At 47.3% G+C, this 23,747-nt stretch overlaps 1 protein-coding gene across 1 annotated transcript in view; it reads right to left on the bottom strand.

The window, feature by feature from the left end:
* The window catches only part of CORO2A (coronin 2A), a 59,458-nt gene that overhangs the window by 24,209 nt on the left and 11,502 nt on the right, over positions 1-23,747 (bottom strand). The window contains exon 2 of the mRNA XM_053567952.1: positions 4,790-4,990. Within this exon, the coding sequence (XP_053423927.1) occupies positions 4,790-4,990 (201 nt within the window). The remainder of the gene's footprint in view (positions 1-4,789; positions 4,991-23,747) is intronic.

Genomic DNA, 23,747 nt, shown 5'->3' with positions numbered 1-23,747 from the left:
TGTCAGATGTCATGAAAAGTATGTACAAATACATACATATATATGTATATATATTTCAAAAATACATGTATATATGTATTTTATAAATGTATAAATGTAAATGTATATATGTTTCATTGTATATACATTTATACTGTAAAATGTAAATAAATAAATATATATTTCAAAATATATACATTTTAAAATACCATAAAAAGCTCTCTCTATATATATACATATATATATTTTTTTTTGGCTAATCAGCTTTGGGCAGTGTGTGTGTATTTAATGTGTGGCCTAAGACAACTCATTCTTCTATAGTGCTACAGAGAAAAAAAAATGGTTGGACACCCTACCTTTATAATCTTAGCCCTACTTCTCTTTTTTTTTTTGAGACAGAGTTTTGCTATGTCACTCTTGGTAGAGTGCTGTGTGTCACAGCTCACAGCAACCTCCAACTCTTGGGTTTAAGCAATTCTCTTGTCTCAGTCTCCCAAGTAGCTGGGACTACAGGTGCCCACCACAACGCCTGGCTATTTTTTCTTGCAGTTATCATTGCTGTTTAGCTGGCCTGGGCTGGGTTTGAACCTGCCACCCTCAGTGTATGTGGCTGGCTCCATAACCACTGAGCTACAGGCGCCGAACCTCCTAGTCCGACTTCTCAATCTGACCTTATCTCCCACCACTTTTGCCCATGTGACCATGCACAAACATACCCAAACCATTTCTGCCTCAGGGTCTTTACACAGGTTGTTTGTGCTGCTGGGACACTGTGCCTATAGAGTTTGAAGTGGTTTTCTGTTCAAAGGTCACCTCCCCAGAAATGCCTTCCTGGATCATCCTGTCTAAAACTAGGTCCCTGCTTATGTCACACTCCATCACATCAAACCAATTTATTGTCTTTTATCAGTTGTTTGTACATATTTACACTGAATAATTCGTGTGAGTTAGAAACTGTGACAGCTCTGTTTTAGTAATACAAATTAGAAAAAGCAATTAATTAATTATTGAATTAATTAAGTGAATTTTGTTTGGTGGACAGAATCCTTTATAAGCACCCAGGGCTTGGAAGAAACAAGCAGCCAAGGGAGCAGTCTCCAGGAGTCCTTCCACTTTGACCTTCAAGTCTTTCCGTAAACCTCATTTTGTACTTGCTCCTCCAAAGCTTGAAATATTTATCTCTCTCTAGAATACAGCTCTCATGCCTCACACTGGCCTTCAAGGCCCTTCTTACCAGGCCCCAGTCAAGTTCCCCAGGGCATTTCCTTTCCCCTCCTTTGCACATTGTTTATTTGCTTTCTGCATTGCTCCCTGGATATGGAGGCAGTCTCTAGGAGGTACTAGCGGAACATAAATGACTCTAATTCAAAGTAGCCAGGATGTTGTGTCCTAAGAAAAAAATATACTGTGGAATAGGTCCCAAGAAAGGAGAAAGCTTCTCAGGAGACTAGGTACCTGAGAATTGATTTAAAAGGGACAGTAGCTGGGTGCCGTGGCTCACATCTGTAATCCTAGCACTCTGGGAGGCTGAGGTGGGAGCATATCTTGAACTCAGAAGTTCAAGACCAGCCCAAGCAAGACGGAGACCCCCATCTCTATTAAAAATAGAACAATTAGCTATGTGGGAGGCTCAGGCAGGAGGATCACCTGAACCAAGGAGTTTGGAGGTGCTGTAAGCTAGGTTGATGCCATGCAGTATAGGCTGGGCAACAGAGTAAAACTCTGGCTCAAAAAAAAAATATTAATTTAATTTAAAAAAGGAGACCGCTGTGGAAATTTGGAGGAGGGGAAAAAATAAAATGTCTACCCATGAATATGGAACCATTTCCACTTATTTAGGTCATCTTTAATATTAGTCTTTCTTTTTTTTTTTTTTTTGCAGTTTTTGGTCGGGTTTGAACCCGCCCCCTCCGGCATATGGGGCCAGCGCCCTACCCCTTTGAGTCACAGGCACTGCCCAGTATTAGTCTTTCAATAATGCTCTATAATTTTCTTGTTTTAAGTGTTGCTTCTTTGTTTCTAGTATCCAAATTTCTTTTAGTCTTTGCAAGAGTTTAATTATATTTTCTAAATGTCCCTGGTATACACAAATGTAATTCATTTTTGTATTCTGATTTTTGCATCCAGCTACCTTTCAAACACTCTTATTTTCTAATAATTTGACAATATGTTCTCTTGGGTTTCTAGCAGACAATCATATACATAAATAATAGCAGTTCATTTCTTCCTTTTCCATCCTAATACCTTTAACTTACTTTTTTAGTCTTACTGTGCAGGCCATGGCCTTCTTATCTTACTCCTAATTTTAAAGGGATACTGCCAGTATTTCTCCTTTACAAATAATGTTTGCACAATTTAACAAAGAGATCAAAGTTGACTGTCATGGGACAAATTAACATTGTATGTCCTGTGATTCAGTTACCTAAGAAGTATATGCCACCACTCATGTAATGTTCTTGCTTACAATACATAAATGAATCTAATCACAAGGAAACAATTTAATAAATCCAAATGTAGAAACATTCTATAAAACAGCTGGCTTTTACTCCTTAAAAATGTTAATAAATGAAATCAAGGAGAGTAAGAGACAAGACAACTCAATGCAATGTGTGGTCCTGAATTGGATTCTAGACCAGAAAAAAATTGCTATTATAAAGGACATTATTGGGACAATTGACAAAATTTGAATTTGGGTTGTATGTTATAATTAATATTGTATTGATGTTAAATTCCCAGAATGTGGTTAAATAAGAGCATATCCTTGTTCATAGAAGATGTAGACTGAAGTACAGTATTTAGGGGTGAAGGGTGATCTCTGTGACTGCTATTTCTATACACATAGACACAGAGATAAAATGCAAATCTGTCAAAACAATACTAACTGGTGAAGGATAATCAGGAGTTCAACTGTATTTGCAAATTTTGTAGAGTTGAAATTGCCATCAATTACTACTGTGAGACATTCACATTTTTGATCTGGTGTGCAGGGGTATTTCAATGGTTTACTAATGAGGCTGAGTACTTTTTCAAATGTTTATTAGATATTTGAATTTTCTCTACTGTGAAGTGCCAGTTTAGTTTTTTGGGTTTTTTTTTTTCCACTTTATACATTCAAGAAATGAGTCTTTTGTCAAGTCCATTATATCCTTTCCCACTCTATAGTTTGTCTTTTCCTTCTGTTATTTTCTTTAAGGAAATTTTTATTGCTCAATTTTTTTTGTTTTTTGTTTGTTTTTTTTGCCGTTTTTGGCCAGGGCTGGGTTTGAACCTGCCACCTCCAGCATATGAGGCTGGTGCCCTACCCCTTTGAGCCACAGGCACCGCCCTATTGCTCAATTTTTAACATAGTTACAGGACTACTCAGGATTTCTATTTCTACTTGAATCGGTATTGACAAGTTATATTTTTAAAGGAATTTCCCTATATCATCAACATTTTCAAATTTATCAGCATACGATTCCTCATAATAGTGACTTACGAGATTTTAAAGCTTTGCTATTATATCATCTTTATTGTTCCTGATGTTATTTGCCCCTTCTCTCTCTTATTCTTGATCATTCTCTCTAGGTTAGAGGCTTGTCTACCAGTCTTTTCTAAGAACCATCTTTTGGCTTTTTGATCTTTTAAAATGTATCTTTACATTCTCATTCATTGATTTCTGCTTTTTATTATCTCCTTTCTTAAACTTTCTTTGGATTTACTCTGCTATTCTTTTTACAACTCCTTAGGTTAAATATTTAGTCATTAATTTTCAGCCTTTCTCCCTTCCAATATAAGCACTCGTGCTTTTCTGGAAGTACTTACTACTTTCCCTTTATCCCACACATTTTGGATGTATTTCATTATCATTCACTTTCAAGTACTTTTAAATTTCTATTTGATAAGTTATTTAGAAATAGATTTTTAAATTTCCAAATGAACGGGGATTTAACATTTATTTTTTGTTATTAATTTCTAACTCAATTGCATTGTGATCAGAAAGTCTGTTCTATAAGATTTTCACATATATTTATGATTTTAACTTGGAAATTCCTCTGGGGTCTAAGTCTGCTATCTGTTATTTCAACTGACTCTCACTCATGGTAGTGTACACGTTTGGTGATCTTCGTCAATTCACATTTCCCTGACCCTAGTCTGTGGGAAGCCTGTCCACACTGGGGACAATTTCCTCTGGAGAGGCTTCATATCTGCTGTGCTGTGAACCAGGGATACTACCAACCCAGGATCCACCCCTTTGGGTGTTCTGCCTTAAGGCAGAGACTCAGGGTTGATATCCCCAAAAGATTTGCTATTAGGTTGACCCACACAAAACTGTCCCTTTTTGAGGGCCAAATAGCATATCAACAATTGTATATGATCCAACCTATACTCTAACTTTTGCTGCAGGACAAGCCCGTTCTTCCTGTTTGCTTACTCTACCTCTCCTGCTAGTTTTGGCTCAGCGCTCCCCTCCCCTCCCTTTTTTAGTGGAGGAGGTGACTTCGGAGATTCCCCCAATTTCCTATTAGCCTAGAAAGCATTCAAAATTATATTTTACTCAGATGTGAATTAATTTGCAGAGTTATTTTGCAAAGAGGTGCTAGGAGTAGCTATGACAATTGCTAGAAGCTAAATCTCAGGATAGGTATATTTTTCCCAGTGAGGAAACCAGAGCTCCAAGAAGTGGAATGACTTACCCAAGGTCACACAGCTAGTACTTAACAGGCAGGGCTGGACTTGAACGACACAGGGCACAATGGGGGTCTTTATACTTTATCCTATGCTGTCTTCAGAGAGCTATTTGGGTGTGGGAATTACCAGGTGTCCTTACCTGATGCAGGGGGATGACGAGGAAGGCCCCCCCGCCAGCACACTCAGTCACAACTGCAATGAAGTGGGGGTTCACGGCACAGAAGTGATTGTCGTGAACGCTGCGGGTGATGGGCACTGAGTCATAGCAGTTCTCCTTGCTGGCTGGTTTGCCAAAGACATGGCGGAACTTGGAGCTCCGGTACTGGGGGTGCCATGACATCTGTGGGAGACAAGCAGGAAGAAGGTGTGAAGCTCACCGCCCTGATCCTGAGACACACGGAGAGCTCACCTGGAGAGGACAGCAGAGGGCACGAGTGGACGGCCATCAGCTCTACATGGACAGTGACGTGCAATGAAGGGTGACAAGTAAACAGGTTATAATTGTGGTTATTTCTTTTTTTTTGTAGAGACAGAGTCTCACCTTATCGCCCTCGGTAGAGTGCCGTGGTGTCACACAGCTCACAGCAACCTCCAAATCCTTGGGCTTATGCAATTCTCTTGCCTCAGCCTCCCGAGCAGCTGGGACTACAGGGGCCCGCCACAACGCCCGGCTATTTTTCTGTTGCAGTTTGGCCGGGGCCGGGTTTGAACCCGCCACCCTCGGCATATGGGGCCGGCGCCCTACCCGCTGAGCCACAGGCGCTGCCCCAATTGTGGTTATTTCTAAAGACCCTGTGAGATGAGGTGGGATGGTGTATAAATACCACTAATCCATTTGGGGATGTTTTAAGGCTTTTCATCCTGAGTATGAACACAAAAAGGCAGAAAAAACAAAGAGAGAACTCACTACATTCCTGCTCTCCCCTGCCATCTGACCAGACAGCCCCCCCCACCCCCACCCTGCTCCCCTTGGCATGACTAAGTGGGTGACAATGTGTTCTCTGGAGCCAGCCTGCCGGACGGCATTGTCTCTTACAAGGGGGATGGCAAGTGACTTAAGGTCTAGAGTCTCCATTTTCTTGTCTGTAAGATGAAATGACAAAAGTATCTGTCTCACAGACTTGTCGTGAGGATTAAATCAGATATGTTTAGACTCCTTGGTACATGGTAGATACATGATCAACGGGCGCAATCACTACCACTGTCACTATTGTCGTCCAGGCATCTTGGTGACCTGTGCTCCTCGTCCAGCCTTTTATTTGTTCACTCAATATTTACTGAGCATCACGTGTGTCTAGGCTCTGCGCCAAGCCCTGGGGAATTCGGAAACCATAAAGCCACGCCTAGCCCTCACTGGAGCGGAGAGTCCTTGGGTGAGGCTACTGGGGGAGTCTGGGAGGGATTCCCGGAGGAAGTGACTCTTACCCTGTGATTTAAAGGATGAATAGGAATTAGCCATGTAGGCAGGCGAAAGGAGGGCTGAAGGATGGTTCCCTAGGCAGATGGAATAACCTGAGCAAAGGCCCTGAGGCAGAAGCAAATCCTGTTTGGGGAGCTACGTGTGGTTTGGTAAAATTAGCAAGGAGATATTAAAAAGGAAAAAATATATATATATTCATATCCCCCCCACACACATACATAAAACATATAAATTGGGTAATGTGAGAAGTGAGAACGCAAGCTGGAGGGGTGAGTGGAGGCAGACTGTGAACAGCCTGTGAGAGTCAAGGCCTCGCTGGTGGCCAAAAGCCCAGGGCCTCCTCCTGGCCAGAAGGCCCTTGTGAACGCCACGCCTGGCTGTGCTCCTCACACCCCTGCCCTACCTCCTATCACCTGGGATGCTTCCGGTCATTGCTGCCTTGCAGGATCAAGGCCAACCCTTAGCCTGGCACTGAAGGCCTTCTGGCTGGGCCTCCTGCCGGGTTCTAGCTCCATTCCTTCCTGCTCACCTACGCGGCACCTTCCCGTTGCAGCTCCTGTACTCTGGCTCTGCCCTTGCCTTTCCCACTTAGTTTAGCTTGCCCTTCCCATTCCCCACCTCCTATTCTTGGCTCCACAAATCCAAATCCTCCCCTTCCCCAGTCTCTAAGCCACCTACTGCAGAGAGTTCTCGATACCCTCAGTAGCAGAGATCTCGCTCTGCTCCCTGCCCTCAGCCCCTGATCCTGGCTAAACCGATTTGGGGTCTGGTGTCAGTTCTCATCTTCTTCACCACTTTGCAGCTTCCTTGGAGAGGCCTGGGGCTCTGCTGTGGGAGGGCTCAGCATGTCTGTCCACCTCAGGCCCCCACAACTACCCATGGGTCGGTGTGTGTGGCTCGACACCAGTCAAGACAAAGGAGGTGCCTTCTCCTCACCCCCCACCCCCAGGAGGCTGGCAGTGAGGCTCTTCTCTGTGCCATTTCCTAAGCACAAGATCGGGCTGTGTGACCACAGGCAGGTCACAGTGATCAGGGGCCTGACCCTTAAGCCAAGCCCTGCTCACAGCACCAGGTAGTGCATCAGGGACACGTTTATCCTGTGATGCTCAGAAATTTCAACTCCTCTTTTGGGAGCTTTGCCCAAAATCCTGGCTACATTTGCCAGAGCTACAGGAAATAGCACAGAATGCAGGGATGGACTAATTCATGCTCATCTGATCCTACAAAAGATTTAAGAAGACTTGCAGAAATTGAGAGGACACAAGACAGAAGGAAGTACTGGGAAAGCCATGGCCAAAGCAATAGGGACAGAGGAAAAATGCAGATAAAAAGAAACCACCTGATTTGAGGTGGGGGAGGGGGTTAAGCTACTGAGAGCGTAATGCCAGGTCCTCCACACAGAAGAGGGAGACCTCAGATTTGCTTTCAAGCTTCCCAGTGGCCGATGCAACAAGGGAAACAGATCAGAAAGGGATTTAGTCAGTGTTTGTAAGATAAAAGCCACTCGTTGCTAAGGAGCAGCACACCTTGTAAGGAGCACACACCTTTTCTCCATCCTGGGTCCTGAGAGAAGTGGTCCTCTAGGAGAGGAGAGGCAGGAACACTGCCCTCCTTAGGGTCTTGGCAAGTAGGTGGCAGCTGAGGAGCTGCCTTGGGCCTGGTCTGGGAGCAGGTCAGTAGGCTTCACTCCAGGCCCCACCCCTACCCCACTTTGAACAGATGGGGAAAGGGCACAGATGGGGTGCCTGTCAGATACTCCATGGCTTCCCTCATGCCCAGCCCCTTGCAGTTAGGCAGCCATAGCATTAGTTCTGGCCAATGGACCACAGGAGGAAGCAATGTTTGTCACTGCCAGGCTGAAGCATGCCAGACCTGCCTGTGACCCTCTGGAACTCTAGTCTTTGGGTGAAGGAACGAGGAGGGCACGTGTTTCAGATGGTGCAGCTCCACGGCAGTGGGCACCTGAAGGACTGCGTGGAGCAGAATGCCTCCTGCAACTGACATACCACGTGACAGAGGAGGGCCCCTCCGAGAAATGGGGCTGTTTGTCACAGAGCACAGCCTACCCATCCTGACTAACACGCTGCTCCATGCAGGTCCAGCCCATGCAGATGGCAAGTGGCTGCTGCCTGTGCGGGTGTAGCCAGAGAGAAGGAGGCAGGACCCCTAAGGAACTTGGACTCTGAGGGTAACTGGGAGTGGCCAAGTAAAGCAGAGGAGAGAAAGGATCAGATTCAACTTTCAGATGGATTTCTCTGAGTACTGAGTCACTGGGCTGAAGTCAGGCCGTGAGGTAGACAGGGGACAAGGAATGTTAGTGAAATACCAAGAGGTGGGATCAACCAGACTCCAGACCTGAGTGCATATGGTGGGCTGTGGGGTGAAGGGCCAGGCATGGACGCTGAAATTGATGCAACTCCACATCATTAACAGTCCTGGCTCCTCCCAGCACTCTCCTTTCTCAGCCTGTCTGCACAGCTGAGGGGACTCCCAGGGCCTGACCTGACACCTGAGGCCAGCTCCTGCCCCAAAAGATGTCTAGAGCCATGAGACGCCTGGTAACAACCCTCCTGGAGCTCACAGTCACCTACACTGCAATAGGAACTCAGTTTTGGGGTGCTTGTGGTGTGCCATTCTAAGTGCTTTCTGTGTATGAACATAGCAGGTGGGTGCTACCTTGCTCCCCAGTGCAGAAATAGGGAGAAAAGGCCAGTCACTAGGTCCCACAGCTAATGAAAGGGAGGCTCAGGGCTTGAGCCTCCAGCTCCAGGTTCCTAGAGATCATTACCAGATGACAACAGCTCCTTCACAGCCTTCACATCTCCATCTCAACTCAGCCCTTACGGGCAAGTGTCATGACTATTATCACACCCACTTTGCAGGGAAGGAAAATGAGCCCAGGAAGCTAAGTGGACCCCTCTGGGAAGGGGGCTGTTGGTCTCTGTGGATGAAGCTATCTGGCCTTGGAGCAGCACAAACATTAATACCCTCTGCTTCACCCCTCCACACTAGGATCCTCTCTCTACCCCAGCCCTTATCTCCACTGCCAAGGTTCTTCCAGACCTGCCAAGGAAGGAAAATTATAGAAGTGGGTGTTGGGCACAGTATGGGAGTCTGCATGCAGCTGCATTGGTAAAGCTTGTGCGCTGGTGTTGGCCCATGTGTGCACGTCTCTACCTGAGGCCTGCATTCACCCAGATAGTCATGAGTGCTGTGTCCCCATGAGTGTGCACACATGTGTGCACCTGTTTGGGTATTTACCTGAGGCTGCGTATACACACGCACACGAGCAAATGTGCATCGGTGTGTGCATGCTTTAATGACTCAGCAACCAGAGAACAGGAGTTTCATTTTCCCTACAGGCAGGCACTTGCCTGCAAGTAAGTACTCGCAGGTCCCTCGCCCATGGGTGAGGCCTGAATGGCCTATTGGAGCCAGCTCTATCCCAGGCCACCAGTCCCATCCTACCCCATCCTATCTGGCTGGGCCTACATCAAAGCCACTCTGAATCGACTGGGTAACTTCTTGTTCTGGGTAACTTTGGGCCAGCCTGCTGGGACACAAACCAGGGGGTGGCACTGGCTCTGCCACGAGATCCCATGCATGCTTAGTGGGCCTGCGCCACGGGAGTAGGCTCCAGGGACTGTGATTTCCCCACCCCCGAAAAGGATGTAGTCATCTCTGGCTTTAACATCATACTGAATTTATTTCTTCTTGCTGACAGTGGCTTTCTGCCTGTGCCAGCTTACAAGTCTCCTGGGAGATAGGCAGGGCTTACTGTCTGAGGATGGGAAAAGTGAGGTGCAGGGGAAGCAACTTGACCAAAATCATATTAGTATGAACACAGCAGGTGGGAAGTGGAGGCTGAGTCCTGGTCCAGAGACACCCTTCCTGCTATGCCACCTGCCCCTCTCTGATACACAAGTGTGTTGTTGTTGTAGTGTGTGTATCAGAGAGAGGGGCAGAGATTTTCCTGCCTGCTCCCAAAGGCCCCTCTTCATGAATACTTAGTAAATGAGCTCATCCTGCCCTAAAATCATTGCAGGACAAGGGTTAGGTACAGAGTGGCCGAAACTGAGCCCAAACTGGGTGTGGTGCAAAGCACCATATAGATTATTCATTAATTGCACTGTTCGTGGCCTCAGGGAAAGAATGAAACTACCTGATTTGGTTTTTGACCTGGGGATGGGTAAAGATTTGCATTGTCAGTTACTGTTGTCCCTTTGTAAGTTTGTGGTTCCACATTTAAAATTTAAAGCTTTATTTTTTTTTCTCTCTTAAATTTTGACTTTGTTGGCACAGTGGCCTGGTGAGAGGTCTGAACCACCACATTGTGTTACAGCACAGTCAATGGAGGGGGATTAGAACCACAAGTCACCCAGTCGGTTTAAAACACAAAAAAAGATTACTGTTAAAGAACACTCTATTTGAAGGTGATCTTCAAAGACCAAGAATTAACACAGTACACACCTAATTATGGGTGGATCTGTCACCTTGACCATCATAGAGTTCATCCTGATCCTGGCCTTGAATCCAAACTTGACAGGAAAGCTCCTTTCTAACTCATCTGAAATCTAGATGGTTGCTATGACCCAGCCTGGTTGGGTGGGATATCGGGCTCTGTTAAGCCTAGGCCCCTGCAGGGCAAAGCAGTCCTGTTGCCAGCCCAGGCCTCTGCCCAACCAGCCGCTTTCCACAGAGCCTCCCTTCCTAGGCAGAAAAAAGCCATGGTCATAACTTCTTTTCCTCAGTGAGGGCTTTATCCACAGCTAGTCTCTGAGGCTAGGCCATGGCTTACACTACCACCTCTTGCACAGGTGTCTTTATTTTATTTTACTTTATTTTATTTTTTGAGACAGAGTTTCACTCTGTCACCCTGGGGAAGAGTGTAGCTCACAGCAACCTCAAACTTTTGGGCTTAGGTGATTCTCTTGTGTCAGCCTCCCGAGTAGCTGGGACTACAGGCACCCGCCGCAACACCCAGCTATTTTTAGAGACAGCGTCTTGCTCTTGCTCAGGCTGGTCTGGAACTCCTGAGCTCAGACAATCCATCTGCCTTGGCCTCCCTGAGTGCTAGGATTACAGGAGTGAGCCACCGTGACTCACAGGTGACCTTCTAGAGGCCAGCAACAGGATCCAAAGTGGCACAGTGGGATCCAGGGACCTGGGACCCCAGGTCTTACCTCATAGGGTTAGTTTTCTTCCCTCCTTCAACACAAGAAGAGATCTTGCTGCTCTCCACAGAAGTAGGGTGACAATCTGGCCTGGTTTGCCCAGGATTTGAAGGGGTTGCAGCGACGCAGGACTTGCAGTGCTAAAACAAGATAAGTCCCAGGCAAACCTGGACAAATTGGTCACTCTTTCACCACCACCCCACACCGAGGTCTAGGGGGCTGCTTATACCTGTCTGTTGTAAATCCCTAGTAGCCCCGACTTTCACAATTTCCCTGTAAAAGAGAAGCCTCTAGAGCCAATTTCTTGAAGTGCTCAATATCCCTAACCAGAAAATAAAATATTTCAAAGCAGAAAAATCCAAGGTGGTTTGTAAAGAGCAGTGAGTTCGCTCCAGCTCCAATCTTCATCCAATGTTGGCTTAGGGCTTATTCTGCCCTAATGTCAGGAGCCGGGCTAGAGGGCGTTGTCTGAGATGAATAATTTATCACTGCTCTCCACAAGTCCCATCTCTCAGGGAAACAGCCACGGGCAGGAAGAGATGGTATGGTCTGACCTTGAGGGACTGCTAAAAGCACAGGGCAGTGGCTTATAACTGTACAACAGACTCACTTACATCAGATTACTAGGTGTGGGGCTCAGCTACCAGTGCTGTCAAGCTTCCCAGGTGATTCCAGGGCACATTAGGAGCAAAGACAACAGGAACGTAAGATCTCAAGTGCAGCATCACTGGAGAGTTGGAGTTGCAGATTCTCAGGTCCCACCCAGACCTAAAGAATTACACACTCTGTGCTTTCTCTACCCGGCCCTATAGGTGACTGATGCACAGTCAAATTTGAGACTCATAGGAATAATGAATGGGTCAGGTTGTCAAGACCTGATGCCACTGACCCATCTCAGCATCAGTAAAAGAGATAACCAGACATTATGCACTGCCTAGTGGTAAGCAATTGGAAGCACTAATTGTGAACTCAATACTGACCACGTCTTTGGATGTAACTATGCACACAGGATATGGACAAACATATCCAACAACCACAGGGATGCAATTGGCAACCTCTAGAATGCAGGAAATCCCCACATGTCTAATTATCTGGTGTCTAGCATTAACTCAAAATGGATCAAAGACCTAAACATAAGAACTAAAACTATCAAACCTTTAGAAGAAAACAAAGGGAAGAAATTTCATGCTGTTAGATTTGGCTGTGATTTCTTAGGTATGACCTGAAAAGAACAGGCAACAAAGAAAAAATAGAGGCCAGGCACAGCGGCTCTTGTCTGTAATCTTGGCACTCTGGGTGGCCAAGGCAAGTGGATTGCTTAAGCTTTGGAGTTTGAGAGACCAGCCTGAGCAAGATGTGACCCCAAGACCCCATCTCTAAAAATAGCCCAGTGGTGTGGCAGGCGCCTGTGGTCCCAGCTACTTGGGAGGCTGAGACAAAGGATTACATGAGCCCAGGAGTCTGAACTATGACAACACCACTGCACTCTAAGCCTGGGAGACAGAGCAAGACCATGTCTCAAAAAAAAAATCCAAAAAACAAAAAACTACAACGAGATATTATATCACACCCATTAGGATGGCTACTAGCAAGAAAACAGAAAACAAGTGTTTGCAAGAATGTGGAGAAGTTGGAAGCCTTGTGCACTGCTGGTGGTTATGTAAAATGGTACCGCTGCTTTGGAAAACGATACATTAGTTCCTCAAAAATGCCAGTGGTTGTGGGGGAAGTTATTGTTTAATGGGTACAGAGTTTTGGCTTTGTAAGATGAAAAGAATTCTGGAGATGGCTGGTGTGATGGTTGCGCAACAATATGAATATAGTTAATTGAACCGCATACTTAAAAATGTTTAAGATGGCAAATATGTATTAAGTTGTGTATATTTTACACAATAAAAAATTTTTTTTAAAGATCTGCTTTCTTCAACAGATGACAAGAAAAAAGAATTGTTATAGTTTAGAAGAGATTTAAGAAACAAGTGACATAGCAACAAATGCAAAGTGTGGACCTTGGGTGCGTCTGGATTCAGATAAACCAACTGCAAAAAGATCCTCAAGAAGCATCAGGGATAACTAACTAGATACCCGATAATATTAAAGATTTGTTGTTTTGGCACGGTGTGGCGCTGCATGCCTGTAATCTCAGCACTATGGGAGGCCGAGGCAGGTGGATTGCCTGAGTTGAAAAGTTCAAAGCCAGCCTGAGCAAAAGCGAGACCACGTCTCTACTAAAAGTAGAAAAATTAGATGACCATCATGACAGGTGCCTATAGTCTCAGCTATTGCTTAGGAGGCTGAGGCAAGAAGATCACCTGAGCCCAAGAGTTTCAAGTTGTAGTGAACTTTGACATAGCAACCCAGGATGCAAGAGACTTTGTTTCAAAAAAAAAAAAAAAATTGTTTTGGGTGGCGCCTGTGGCTCAATGGGCAGGGCACCGGCCCCATATACCAAGGGTGGAGGGTTCAAACCTGGCCCCGGTCAAACTGCAACGACAACAACAAAAAATAGCCAGGCGTTCTGGCAGGCACCTGCAGTCCCAGCTACTTGGGAGGCTGAGGCAAGAGAACTGCCTAAGCCCAGGAGTTGGAGGTTGCTGTGAGCTGTGACGCCACAGCACTCTACCGAGGGTGATAAAAGAGCTTTTCTCTTTTAGAGACATATGCTTAATATGCACAGATAAAGTAACATCTGGGATTTATTGGAAATAACCCAGCAGAGGTGTGGATGGTAGAGCAGAGAATGAGGAAGGGAGAAACAAGCCCCTAGTAGCTACTGAAGGTGGCGATGGCTACATGAAGATTCATAGAGTATTTAAGCAAGAAAGAATCAGGACAGCACAGATAGGCATAAGGGCTCAAAGCCTGACTGGCCCTAAGCTGCAGAACCTCGAGATGGGCATGGCTTCTAAACGACAGTTAAAATTAATTGAAATTAAACAGAAGGTGAAATTCAGCTCTTTGGTCACACTAGCAACATTTCAATTGCTCAATAGACACGTGGTTACCAGGTCCCGGATGAACAGTGCAATTATAGAGCAGGCCCATCCTGCAGAAAGTCTGACTGCACAGCTGCTCTATCCTTTGGGAAAGTTACCTACGGCATCTATTTCCTCACCAGTAAAATCAGGAATAATAACAAACTACAAATAATAGCTAACACTTATATTACTTGCTGTATGTTGGGTTCCATGTACTAAGTCACCTCAGCAATCTCCTCAGCAATCTACTATTATCACCCTGTTTTTACAGGTGAGGAAACAGGCACAGAGAGGTTGTCTCGTGCCCAAGACCACACAGCTGTTTAGGGGCTGAGCTGTAAGATGAAGCAAGCTGTTCAGTCCAGACCCACACTCTGTCACAGGGCTACCTTGAGGGTCAGACAAGGTGACCCTCACCTTGAACTCAGGAGTTCGAGACCAGCCTGAGCAAGAGCAAGACCATGTCTCTAAAAATAGCCAGGCCTATTGTCCCAGCTACTTGACTGGGACAAGTGGAGTCATACCTGCTGCATATTTAGTACCCAACAAATATGTGCCGGTAAGACTGTTGTGGCTCCCGTGTTCACAGGACTCTAAGACGCAGGTTAGTATCTTTAGGGACATTTACATGCTGAGGCCCACCATCTTGGGGGTCTGAGTAAAAAATAGCAAACTAAAAAGTACAGAGCAGCCCACTCTGCCCAGAGGCTCTGTTCCATGCCCTGAGTTCCAAGCCCCTGGCGCTCACCACGTTGACAGGTGAACAAGACACACTTGTGTGAAAAGTTAATGAACAATCCCTGCTGGTCCAGAAGAATCCAAAGACAGTGTATTTTGCAACTCTCCCAGCTGGGCACTCCAGGCGAGTGCTGAGGGTCAGAGGTGGGAGAGGAGCAGAGGGGCAGGGGGAATCCTCAGCTTCCCTAGCAGGAGGGAAGCAGGAACATCACTGGCCAGGGGCCCCCTGCGGGTCTCCAACACGCTCACCAAGGCAGAAGCAGCCTGCCCCCAGCAAATGAAAGCAGTCCTGTCCCCAGGCCTCTGCCTATACCACCTCTCCTGTCTGTCTGGCCCAGCACAGATGCCTCCCTGCAGGCCTGCAGGAAATACAGATCCAGTCAGACAGAGGGCCAAGAAAAGGGCTCTTTCTTCCTGATGAGATTAGCCTGAGGGAGGGCCTCCTCCCACATCCAACACAGCCCAGAGCCCCCCTGCCCAGAGCCAGGTTCCTGGGCACCTCCTCAGATGCCTCACTTCTTCCTGCTCTGCCCCACAGCCCCTCCCTCTCTTCACCTCTCCCTCACCCAGCCCCAGGCCTCCTATCTTGCTCCAACCCTGACTCTGTCATTTCCCTTCAGACCTGCCCACGGCCCACTATCTCCTCAGGCTAAAGCCCTCTGCCAACTTTTTGAGGCCTCTACCTTCCCCTGACTCCTTAAGTTCCTTCTCATCTCTACAGACCTCAAGCCTGCTCTCTGAGCCTGACAGGTCTGTCTGCTCCTCTTAAAACATTATGTTCTCCCAGACACCCATTTGCTTACACCCTGTCCCTCTGCCTAGATCCACTGGTCGTCAGATGGCACTTAGCTAGGCTCTCAGGATGCCCCTTCCCCACTGCACTCTCCTGGGCCAGCCTCCCTACTCCACAGCTGCCACTTTGAAAGGAAGCCCAGAGAAGGGAGAGAGGGGCACCAGGTTCAAATCCTGGATGATTTTTTTTTTTTTTGAGACAGAGTCTCACTTTGTTGCCCTTGGTAGAGTGCCGCGGTGTCATAGTTCACAGCAACCTCAAACTCTTGGGCTTAAGCCAGCGGTTCCCAACCTGTGGGTTGTGACCCCTTTGTAATAATGAAAATACATCGTGGCATTAGGAAGGTTGAGAACCACTGGCTTAAGCAATCTTGTCTCAGCCTCTCAAGTAGCTGGGACTATAGGTACCTTCCAAAAGGACTGGCTATTTTTAGAGGCATGGTCTTGCTCTTGCTCAGGCTGGTCTCGAACTCCTGAGCTCAAGCAATCCACCCGCCTTGGCCTCCCACCTGGATGATTTTTTGGTCTCTGCACCTTATCTTGTCCATCTGTGTAAAAGTGTGCCCTGACATCATTCTCATACTGTCTTAAGAAGGATTAAATGAGAATGTATGTAAAGGATCTTGCACATGTCTGGCACAAAGCCGGAGTGCAGTGGCTAGCTGCTCCCTTCCCTTCTTCCTTTCCTGCCCTCCGGGCTTCTTCCTTCTCTTCCTTCCTCCACATACCCACTCATAGGGCTGTCAACCCCAAATGGCCCTCCCCCTTCTGCTCTGCCCATTCACAGACCCACTGGTACCCAATTCTGACACCACTTTGCTCCATGACCTTGGGAAAATCTCATCCCCTCTCTAGATTCTTGTTTTACCATCCATAAAATGGTAATGCCCCTTCCCCGCCCACCTGTTAGGGTGATCTGCAGAGGGCTCTGGAGCTCACACGCACCAGACACACAAAGATGCGTGAAGGTGGCAGAGCTGTCCACCTCTCAGCTGGCCTAGTCTTTGGAAGGCTGGTCCCGTTCCTGCCTGGACCTTCTGGAGATACAAGACAAGAGATCCTTCCTATTTACATTCCCCCAAATCAAGCCCTGACCAAAAACGCCATGCAGTTTTATTGCCCTACAATCTCCTTTTCTGGGAGTTTCAAGCAACGAGGGTCACTGGGGACTTTCCAAGGCTCACAGGTACCTAATGACAGTGAGCGGGGGCTCCACTTCCTGCTCACTGTCCATTCTCTGGCATAGGCCTTCCAGATCTGTCTTTGGACGGATAGGGACACTGAGGCTCAGAGAGGGAGAGTGCCTGGCGTAGGAGGTCCGACAGTGAGCCGAGCCAGGGCCGAAGACCACTAACTCTAGTTCTGGCCAGGAGGGCCTGCATTTTTTCTTTTTCTTTTTTTAGTAGGATCTCCCTCTGTTACCCAGCCTAGAGTACAGAGATGTGATCATAGTTCAATGCAACCTCAAACTCCTGGGCTCAAGCAATCCTCTCACGTTAGCCTCCCAACTAACTTGGACCACAGGCTCACACAACCATGTCCAGCTAATTTTTTCTTATTTTTACAGAGAGATGAGGTCTCATTATGTCATCCAGGCTGGTCTTAAACTCTTGGGCTCAAGCAGTCCTCCTGTCTTGGCCTCCCAAAGTGCTGGGATTATAGGTGTGAGCCACCGTGCTAGGCCAGGGGTCCTGCCCTTTATTATTAGCAGGCCCCTGGCACAGACTCACAAATCAGCCCTCACTCTGCTAGTTTCAGGGACCTGGGGCCTGGAGTTAGTTCAGTTGACATTAGTGGTTCCCTCTCTGAGACTGCTGCCACTCTGAGCACTTTGTGGGAGAGGCAAGGATGACCCAGATGGGGTCAGTTGATGGAAGGTCGACATGTAACCAGCAAGCTCAATTCAGGGTGACAGGGCTAACCCACAACTGCAAGTTGCAGCAGAGAGATGGACGTCTGGGGGTCAGGGAGAGCCTCCAGGAAGGTGTGCTTAGAGACTGCATAGAACAAGCCCAGCACAGACTGAAGGGAAGGTGGTTCAGCCAGAAGGCACCACACTAGGCAACGCCAGGCTTGTGTGGTGTGCTGAGATGGGGCGGGGAAGCCGGGTCTGGGCAGAAAGCTAGGAGAGGGCTGATGAGTTAGCACAGGGAACGGGCAAGGTCAAAGTGTGTGACATGGTCAGAGGTGAAGCAGATTTAGCCCCTGCGATTAGAAAGTTAGTACATTCAAATAGGAATGCACCATTAGAAAGTATTGTCTTAGGCGGCACCTGTGGCTCAAAGGAGTAGGGTGCCGGCCCCATATACCAGAGGTGGCGGGTTCAAACCCAGCCCCGGCCAAAAACTGCAAAAAAAAAAAAAGAAAGAAAAGAAAGTATTGTCTTTCCTCAACTTTGGCCTGGTATCTAAGGAAAAAAGTAACAAGTGGTTTTCATTTCATGCCCAGCTCCCAGTAGCTAGAGAGGTGGTGGGGCACCATGAAGGGCAAGATTCTGAGGCCTTCCTCATTTGGACTCGGGGAAGAGTGTGACTACCCTATAATAAGAATCTTCAGATACGATGGGGGACCTTCCTGCTCCCGTAGATGCTGGGTGGCCCAGCACCCCACTCCCTAGCTCAACCCACACACAGGAGGCTGATGGGAAATTCTTTTTGCTTCTCTCTCACCTGCTTATTAACACAGAGGTAATGCTTAATTGTTCAACCTTAATCAATTCCCCAGCTGGCAGGAGAGGAGGGTGAGGCCACCTTCTCCCTGTTTCCAGATCCCTGAGCTCCACTCAAATTGTCTGCGTAGGCTGGGCCTGCAGCCAGAGAAGGTAGGAGGCCAGACTAATTCCCATTCTCAAATTTCAAGTGCCAGCAGCCAGCGTTTATGGGGATGAAAAGAGTACAGGGAAGCTGTCAGTGCCCCAGGGGAAGAGGCACTTCTGCCCTAGGACGGGCTGCTAGGACAGGTGGCAGCATCGTAGTTACATGTTCCCCTGATGCTCTCACCAGCGGGTGTGAGCGCGCATCGGAGTCACCTGGAGGGCTGGGGGAAAAAATGCCCTTTGTTGCTGGGCCGCACCCTACAGTTTCTCATTCAGCAGGGCTGGGTGGGGCCTGAGAATCTGCATTTCTACCAAGTTCCCAGGTGACTAGGAAACAGCTGGCCCAGGGGCCACCCTTTGAGAACCAGCATCCTGAAGCCTGGTTCTATGTTTTACAATTACTGGTTATTTTTCAATTTACCCCTCACAGCCACCTAGGGGTGGGGAAAATTATCCCTGTTTCATGGATGTAGCCAAGGGTGCTTGCTCAGTGCAGAGTAGGGGGGTCACTTTTTTGAGGTTGCACACCTAGCAAATAGTCCAAATGCTCCCTGAACAAGCGACCAATCCCTAACCTGGGGACCGCTCCGGGCTGTGCTCCTGGCCCTGTGGGGTGAGAAGGCTGTGCCATTTCCCAGGCACCTGGAGGCTCCATCCTTCAGGATGCGCCTAGATGACCTTCTCCCAGGCCTCCGGCAGAAGGGCGACTCTTTCCACCCACTGACTCCCTTCTTTCTCATGAAGGAAGGGCCCTTCAAGATACCAGGGCCACTTTTACCTGGATGCTTGTACCTTCACCTTAACCTGAAATAAATTTACTTAAAAAAAAAAAAAAAGACACCAGGGCCCTCCCTTGCTAACTCCTACTGGGAGCCCTGCTCCAAGGAGGGAAAGTGCATAGATATTCTGAGGCTAGTGGCCAGGCTTTAGTAGGCTCTGCCCCAGTTCTCTGTGTGACACTGTGCAAATCTGGGTCCCTCTGTGTGCTTGGGTGTTCCAACCCATCCCTGCCTATCACTTTCCTGAGGCTGTAGGGAGGCTCTGCAGAGGGCCTGGTTTATTTGCTCCTATCAGGACAGAATCACCTTGAGAAGCAGCAGAGCAGTGGTTACCGACATGGCCAGTAGCTCACCTGCTCAGACATCAGCCCCACCCCACACCAGCCTCAGGTTTCCTCCTCTGTAAAATGAGGATGATAACAGTAAATAAGTTAATATCAGTGAAGCCCTTAGAAACCTGCCTGGCACATGGCAAACTCAAGGTAAATAACTGTTAATAATTAAATTCAAAATGAGTAAACAATGGTAACCTCTACTGATTACTCACTGTGAAGCAGGCACTGTCCTAAGCCATTTACCTATATGAATAGATTGAAATGAACATCTAGAAAAATGAATGTGGCCTTTGAACAGGGCTGCAGATTAAACTATAAGTACAAAATGCTACGTTCCTTTAAGCAACCATACCTAAAAATATAAATACTATGCATTCAGGGGAAGAGGGGTCATTGGGGCTGGGAGGCACCAAAACCCTCCAGATGAAAATAGAGAAAGCCTCCTGCCCCTCCCCCACCCATTAGTGCTGATCTAGAATCTAAAGCTCTAATTTTTACCTAATCTAATTTTTAGCCAGACCCACTCACTTGGTCTCTCTCTCGCAAATGATCTTATTATGTCTGGGAGCAAAAAACAAATATAATATCCCCGAACTCTGCCCTCCTTTCCACACGATTCCACTTGAATAGTCAGAGGGTTTCTAGAAACTCACCCCTTCTAGGGGAAAAAGAGCTCAGCTGTTGGACTTCCTCCCTTCCACTGAACGGAAATTGATGATTTTCCTCACAGTCCCGTCTCTGTCCCTGGAGCCCCACCAACCACGTCCATAGCTTCCACTCCACGACAGCCTTTCAGAAATCCGAAGCCTCTGAACTGAGGCTTTGGGACGGCTCCACTCTGGGTTGGGGAGTTTCTTGTGTGACTCAGTTTCCCACTGCCTTCCCATTTTGGTTGCCCATAATCCTCTAGGCTGTCTCCACCCAATTTGGAGCCCAGCCCATACTCAACCCCTCCAGATGGGGACTGAGAACAACTCATTAGAGCAGGTCTCCAAAAGGACCCCTGACCTCATATCTCAGAATAGCAGCACGGGCTAGACCCTGAGAGATCATGGGGTACAGAAGGGGAAACTGAGTCACTATGCCCAGGGCTCTCGCACAGGGCAGAACCAGGAACAGGATCCAGATCTCCAGACTCCCAGCCCAAAAGAGTTCTCTAAGACACAGAACAAAGATTCCTTTCATCCCGTGCCTGGATACGGTACCAAATATTTTGTTCCTTATCTGTGCTGGTTGTAAGGAACAGTGGAAACTCGTCTGTGGAGGAACAGATTCCAAAGATGGCTGAGGAAGAAAGGCCTTGTAATCATGAGGTTGGGGGTCATTCCCCCTATCTGGGCCCCCTTGGACGCAGACCTTTGAAAGGTGAGCTGTGTTTCTCCACAGAGTGGTTAAGGCTGGGAATGATGGGGCTCCTTGGGGTGAAGAGAGAAGACAGACTCTTTTCTTTTCTGCTAGGAAGACCAGCAGTGTACCAGCAGTCTCCAAGATGCAAGGGGTCAACCAGAGCACATCGACTCAACCCACATTTTCCAGGCCTCCAGCTGGAGAGATTACCCCTGTGCTGGGCTCTGTGGGCCTGGAGATAGCCACGGGGTCTCTGCCTTGGGTAGAAAAATGAGGGAATTGTACCCCAGTGGAACAATGCTTTATCACCAAAGTGGTGGGGCATTAGAAGTGGGAGCAACATGGTACAGACCAGGAGGTTAGAGCAATAGGCTTCAAACTTTTTTTGATCATTCACTCCTTTCAAAGAAGAAAAAAGTGAGCTCACCCCCCAGTATTTTCTATTATATATAAGCAACAATCATCAGAAGACTCAAGACAAAATGTGTACCTGGGGCGATATTCATCATTAACCAAGGTGTGACTATACATCTAACTGTCAAATAGTGTCCCCAAAAGGAAAAATAAATCTTGGGCTGACTTGTCTGCCTTGATTTAGCTTGTCCTTGTTTTGGTCCTCTTGTCGCTGATGAAGAGATCCTCTTGTTGCTGATGAAGAGATCTTGCTGGAAACCCCACTGTTAATCCTGCCATTTTCTTGTCCACCTGAACTAGCATTATTACCATCACTAACAACCCACAGTTTTTCTATAGGAATCTTTTAAAACCACTTGTCTATCTCATAAGGGTTAGTTTAGTTGAAAGTGAATATAATCTGTAAATCCAATCTGGACTAATTAGTCTGCATTAACCTGAATTAACCAGGTTAATTAATCAGGATAGCTGCCAAAAACAGACCAAAGAGTAAGGAAGTCCTCATCACTACTTTCTCAGAGTATTTCCCCTTCTCTCTGGAGATTTCTGGATCAAGTGAGACATGAGTATATCTGGTACTCCAACTGGGAAGAGCGTCCATGTGTCTATACCTGGCAAATGTGAATAAGGTTGAATTTTTTTCTTATTTGTTAGGTATCTTTTCCTGCACCTCAAGGGGCATTTGCATAGCTCACCTTGCAGGCTGCTGGAATAGAAGATGGGGAGATTCAGAAAGAATTTTTAAGCTCAAGGGATGGCAGAGATCATTGAGTCTACTCCTCACTTTTTGAGTAAATAAGGACTCCAGAAGAGAGACGATTTGTCCAAGGTCACCTAGCTGGTCAGTGGCAGATCCCGGTGAGAAGGCAAATCTCTAGGTTTTTGTTTTTTTTTTGAGACAGAGTCTTACTATGTCACTCTCTGTAGAGTGCTGTTGCATAACAGCTCACAGCAACCTCCAACTCTTAGGCTTAGGTGATTCTCTTGCTTCAGCTTCCCAAGTAGCTGGGACTACAGGAACCTGCCACAACACCTGGCTATTTTTTTGTGCAGTTGTTTAGTTGGCCTGGGCTGGGTTCGAACCCACCACCCTCAGTGTATGTGGCTGGCTCTACAACCACTGTGCTATGGGCCCCGAGCCAAATCTCTAGTTCTTGATGCTAAAACTGGCTGCCTCTCATGAAGGGGCCACAGGTTAACCCTTTACTGGTCCTTTTACGGGACTGTAGGCAGGTCTCAGGGCCTCTCAGTGTGCTTTACTTGTCTCAGTTTCCTCATCTGTAAAATGGGACTAATCAAATTCAACTCTTGGGCTGCTGTTTGAGCACCCATAAGGTCCTGCTGACACCTGTGGGGTAGGAAGTAACCTTTCCTTACACTCTGGAAGGTCCTGCTGAGATCCGAGGTGCCCCTGCAGCCTAAGGATTCTGCCTCTGCCCACCATCCACAGCAGAGGACCCTGCACTGGACTCAGAGCCCCTGCTGCTTATCACTGCTCCAGCCTGGGCCTGGCCTGGCAGGGGGCAGCTGTGGACATGGGTCCTGGGTCTTACAAGGCAATGTCTTGCAATCTCACTCCTGTCTCTAAAGTTCCCCACCTCTAGGTCCTCCCTGTCTCCTCCAGGCTGTCCTACTCTTCCCTCCCCACCTCTCCCGAGCTGAGACCTCACCTGGGCTCCTGGTAGATGGCAGCACCCTCTATTCCAAAACCTTCAATGGCTTCTCAGTCATTCCAAGTGAAGATGTGGCCCAGAAATTACCAAGGAGGGAGGTAGAGTGGAGCGAAGAAGCGGGGCACAGGGCAGGAGGGAGAGGAACAGTCAGCGGGGCACAGACAGTAAGGGGGTTTCATTTTCTATAGAGACTTTTAAAACAATAAAACTGACCAAAAGTCCGGTATTTATCATGATATGCCTGCTATTCTAGACGATGTCAGCAATAAAATACTCCTCCTTGCCAAGGGCAGGCCACTCCTACCTCCCTGCCTTTGGTGTCTGGCCGATAACTTTATACCATTCCCCTTAGTGGGAAGCATGTACTCATCACATCTCAAATAGGCTTAGAATGTCTTCCTCCCCCAGGTTCTTTGCTTATGTTGTTTCCTTTGACCATAATTCCCTCTCTAGCATGCGGTAGAAGCAGCTGCTACCAGGCTCGGCTGAGAGGAATGCTGCCTCTTCCAGGAAGTCTCCCCACGCCCATTCCCATTCAATCCCTTGCTGGCCATGGCTCCTTCCCAGGCCTCCTAGGCCCTCCATAGAGTCAGGGGCAACACTTTTTCATCTCTAAAGGAAAATTCAGGAAG

The sequence above is a fragment of the Nycticebus coucang genome, chromosome 2 (assembly GCF_027406575.1).
Source record: "Nycticebus coucang isolate mNycCou1 chromosome 2, mNycCou1.pri, whole genome shotgun sequence".
Lineage (NCBI taxonomy): Eukaryota > Metazoa > Chordata > Mammalia > Primates > Lorisidae > Nycticebus > Nycticebus coucang.
This window is presented reverse-complemented; position numbering and strand designations above follow the sequence as displayed.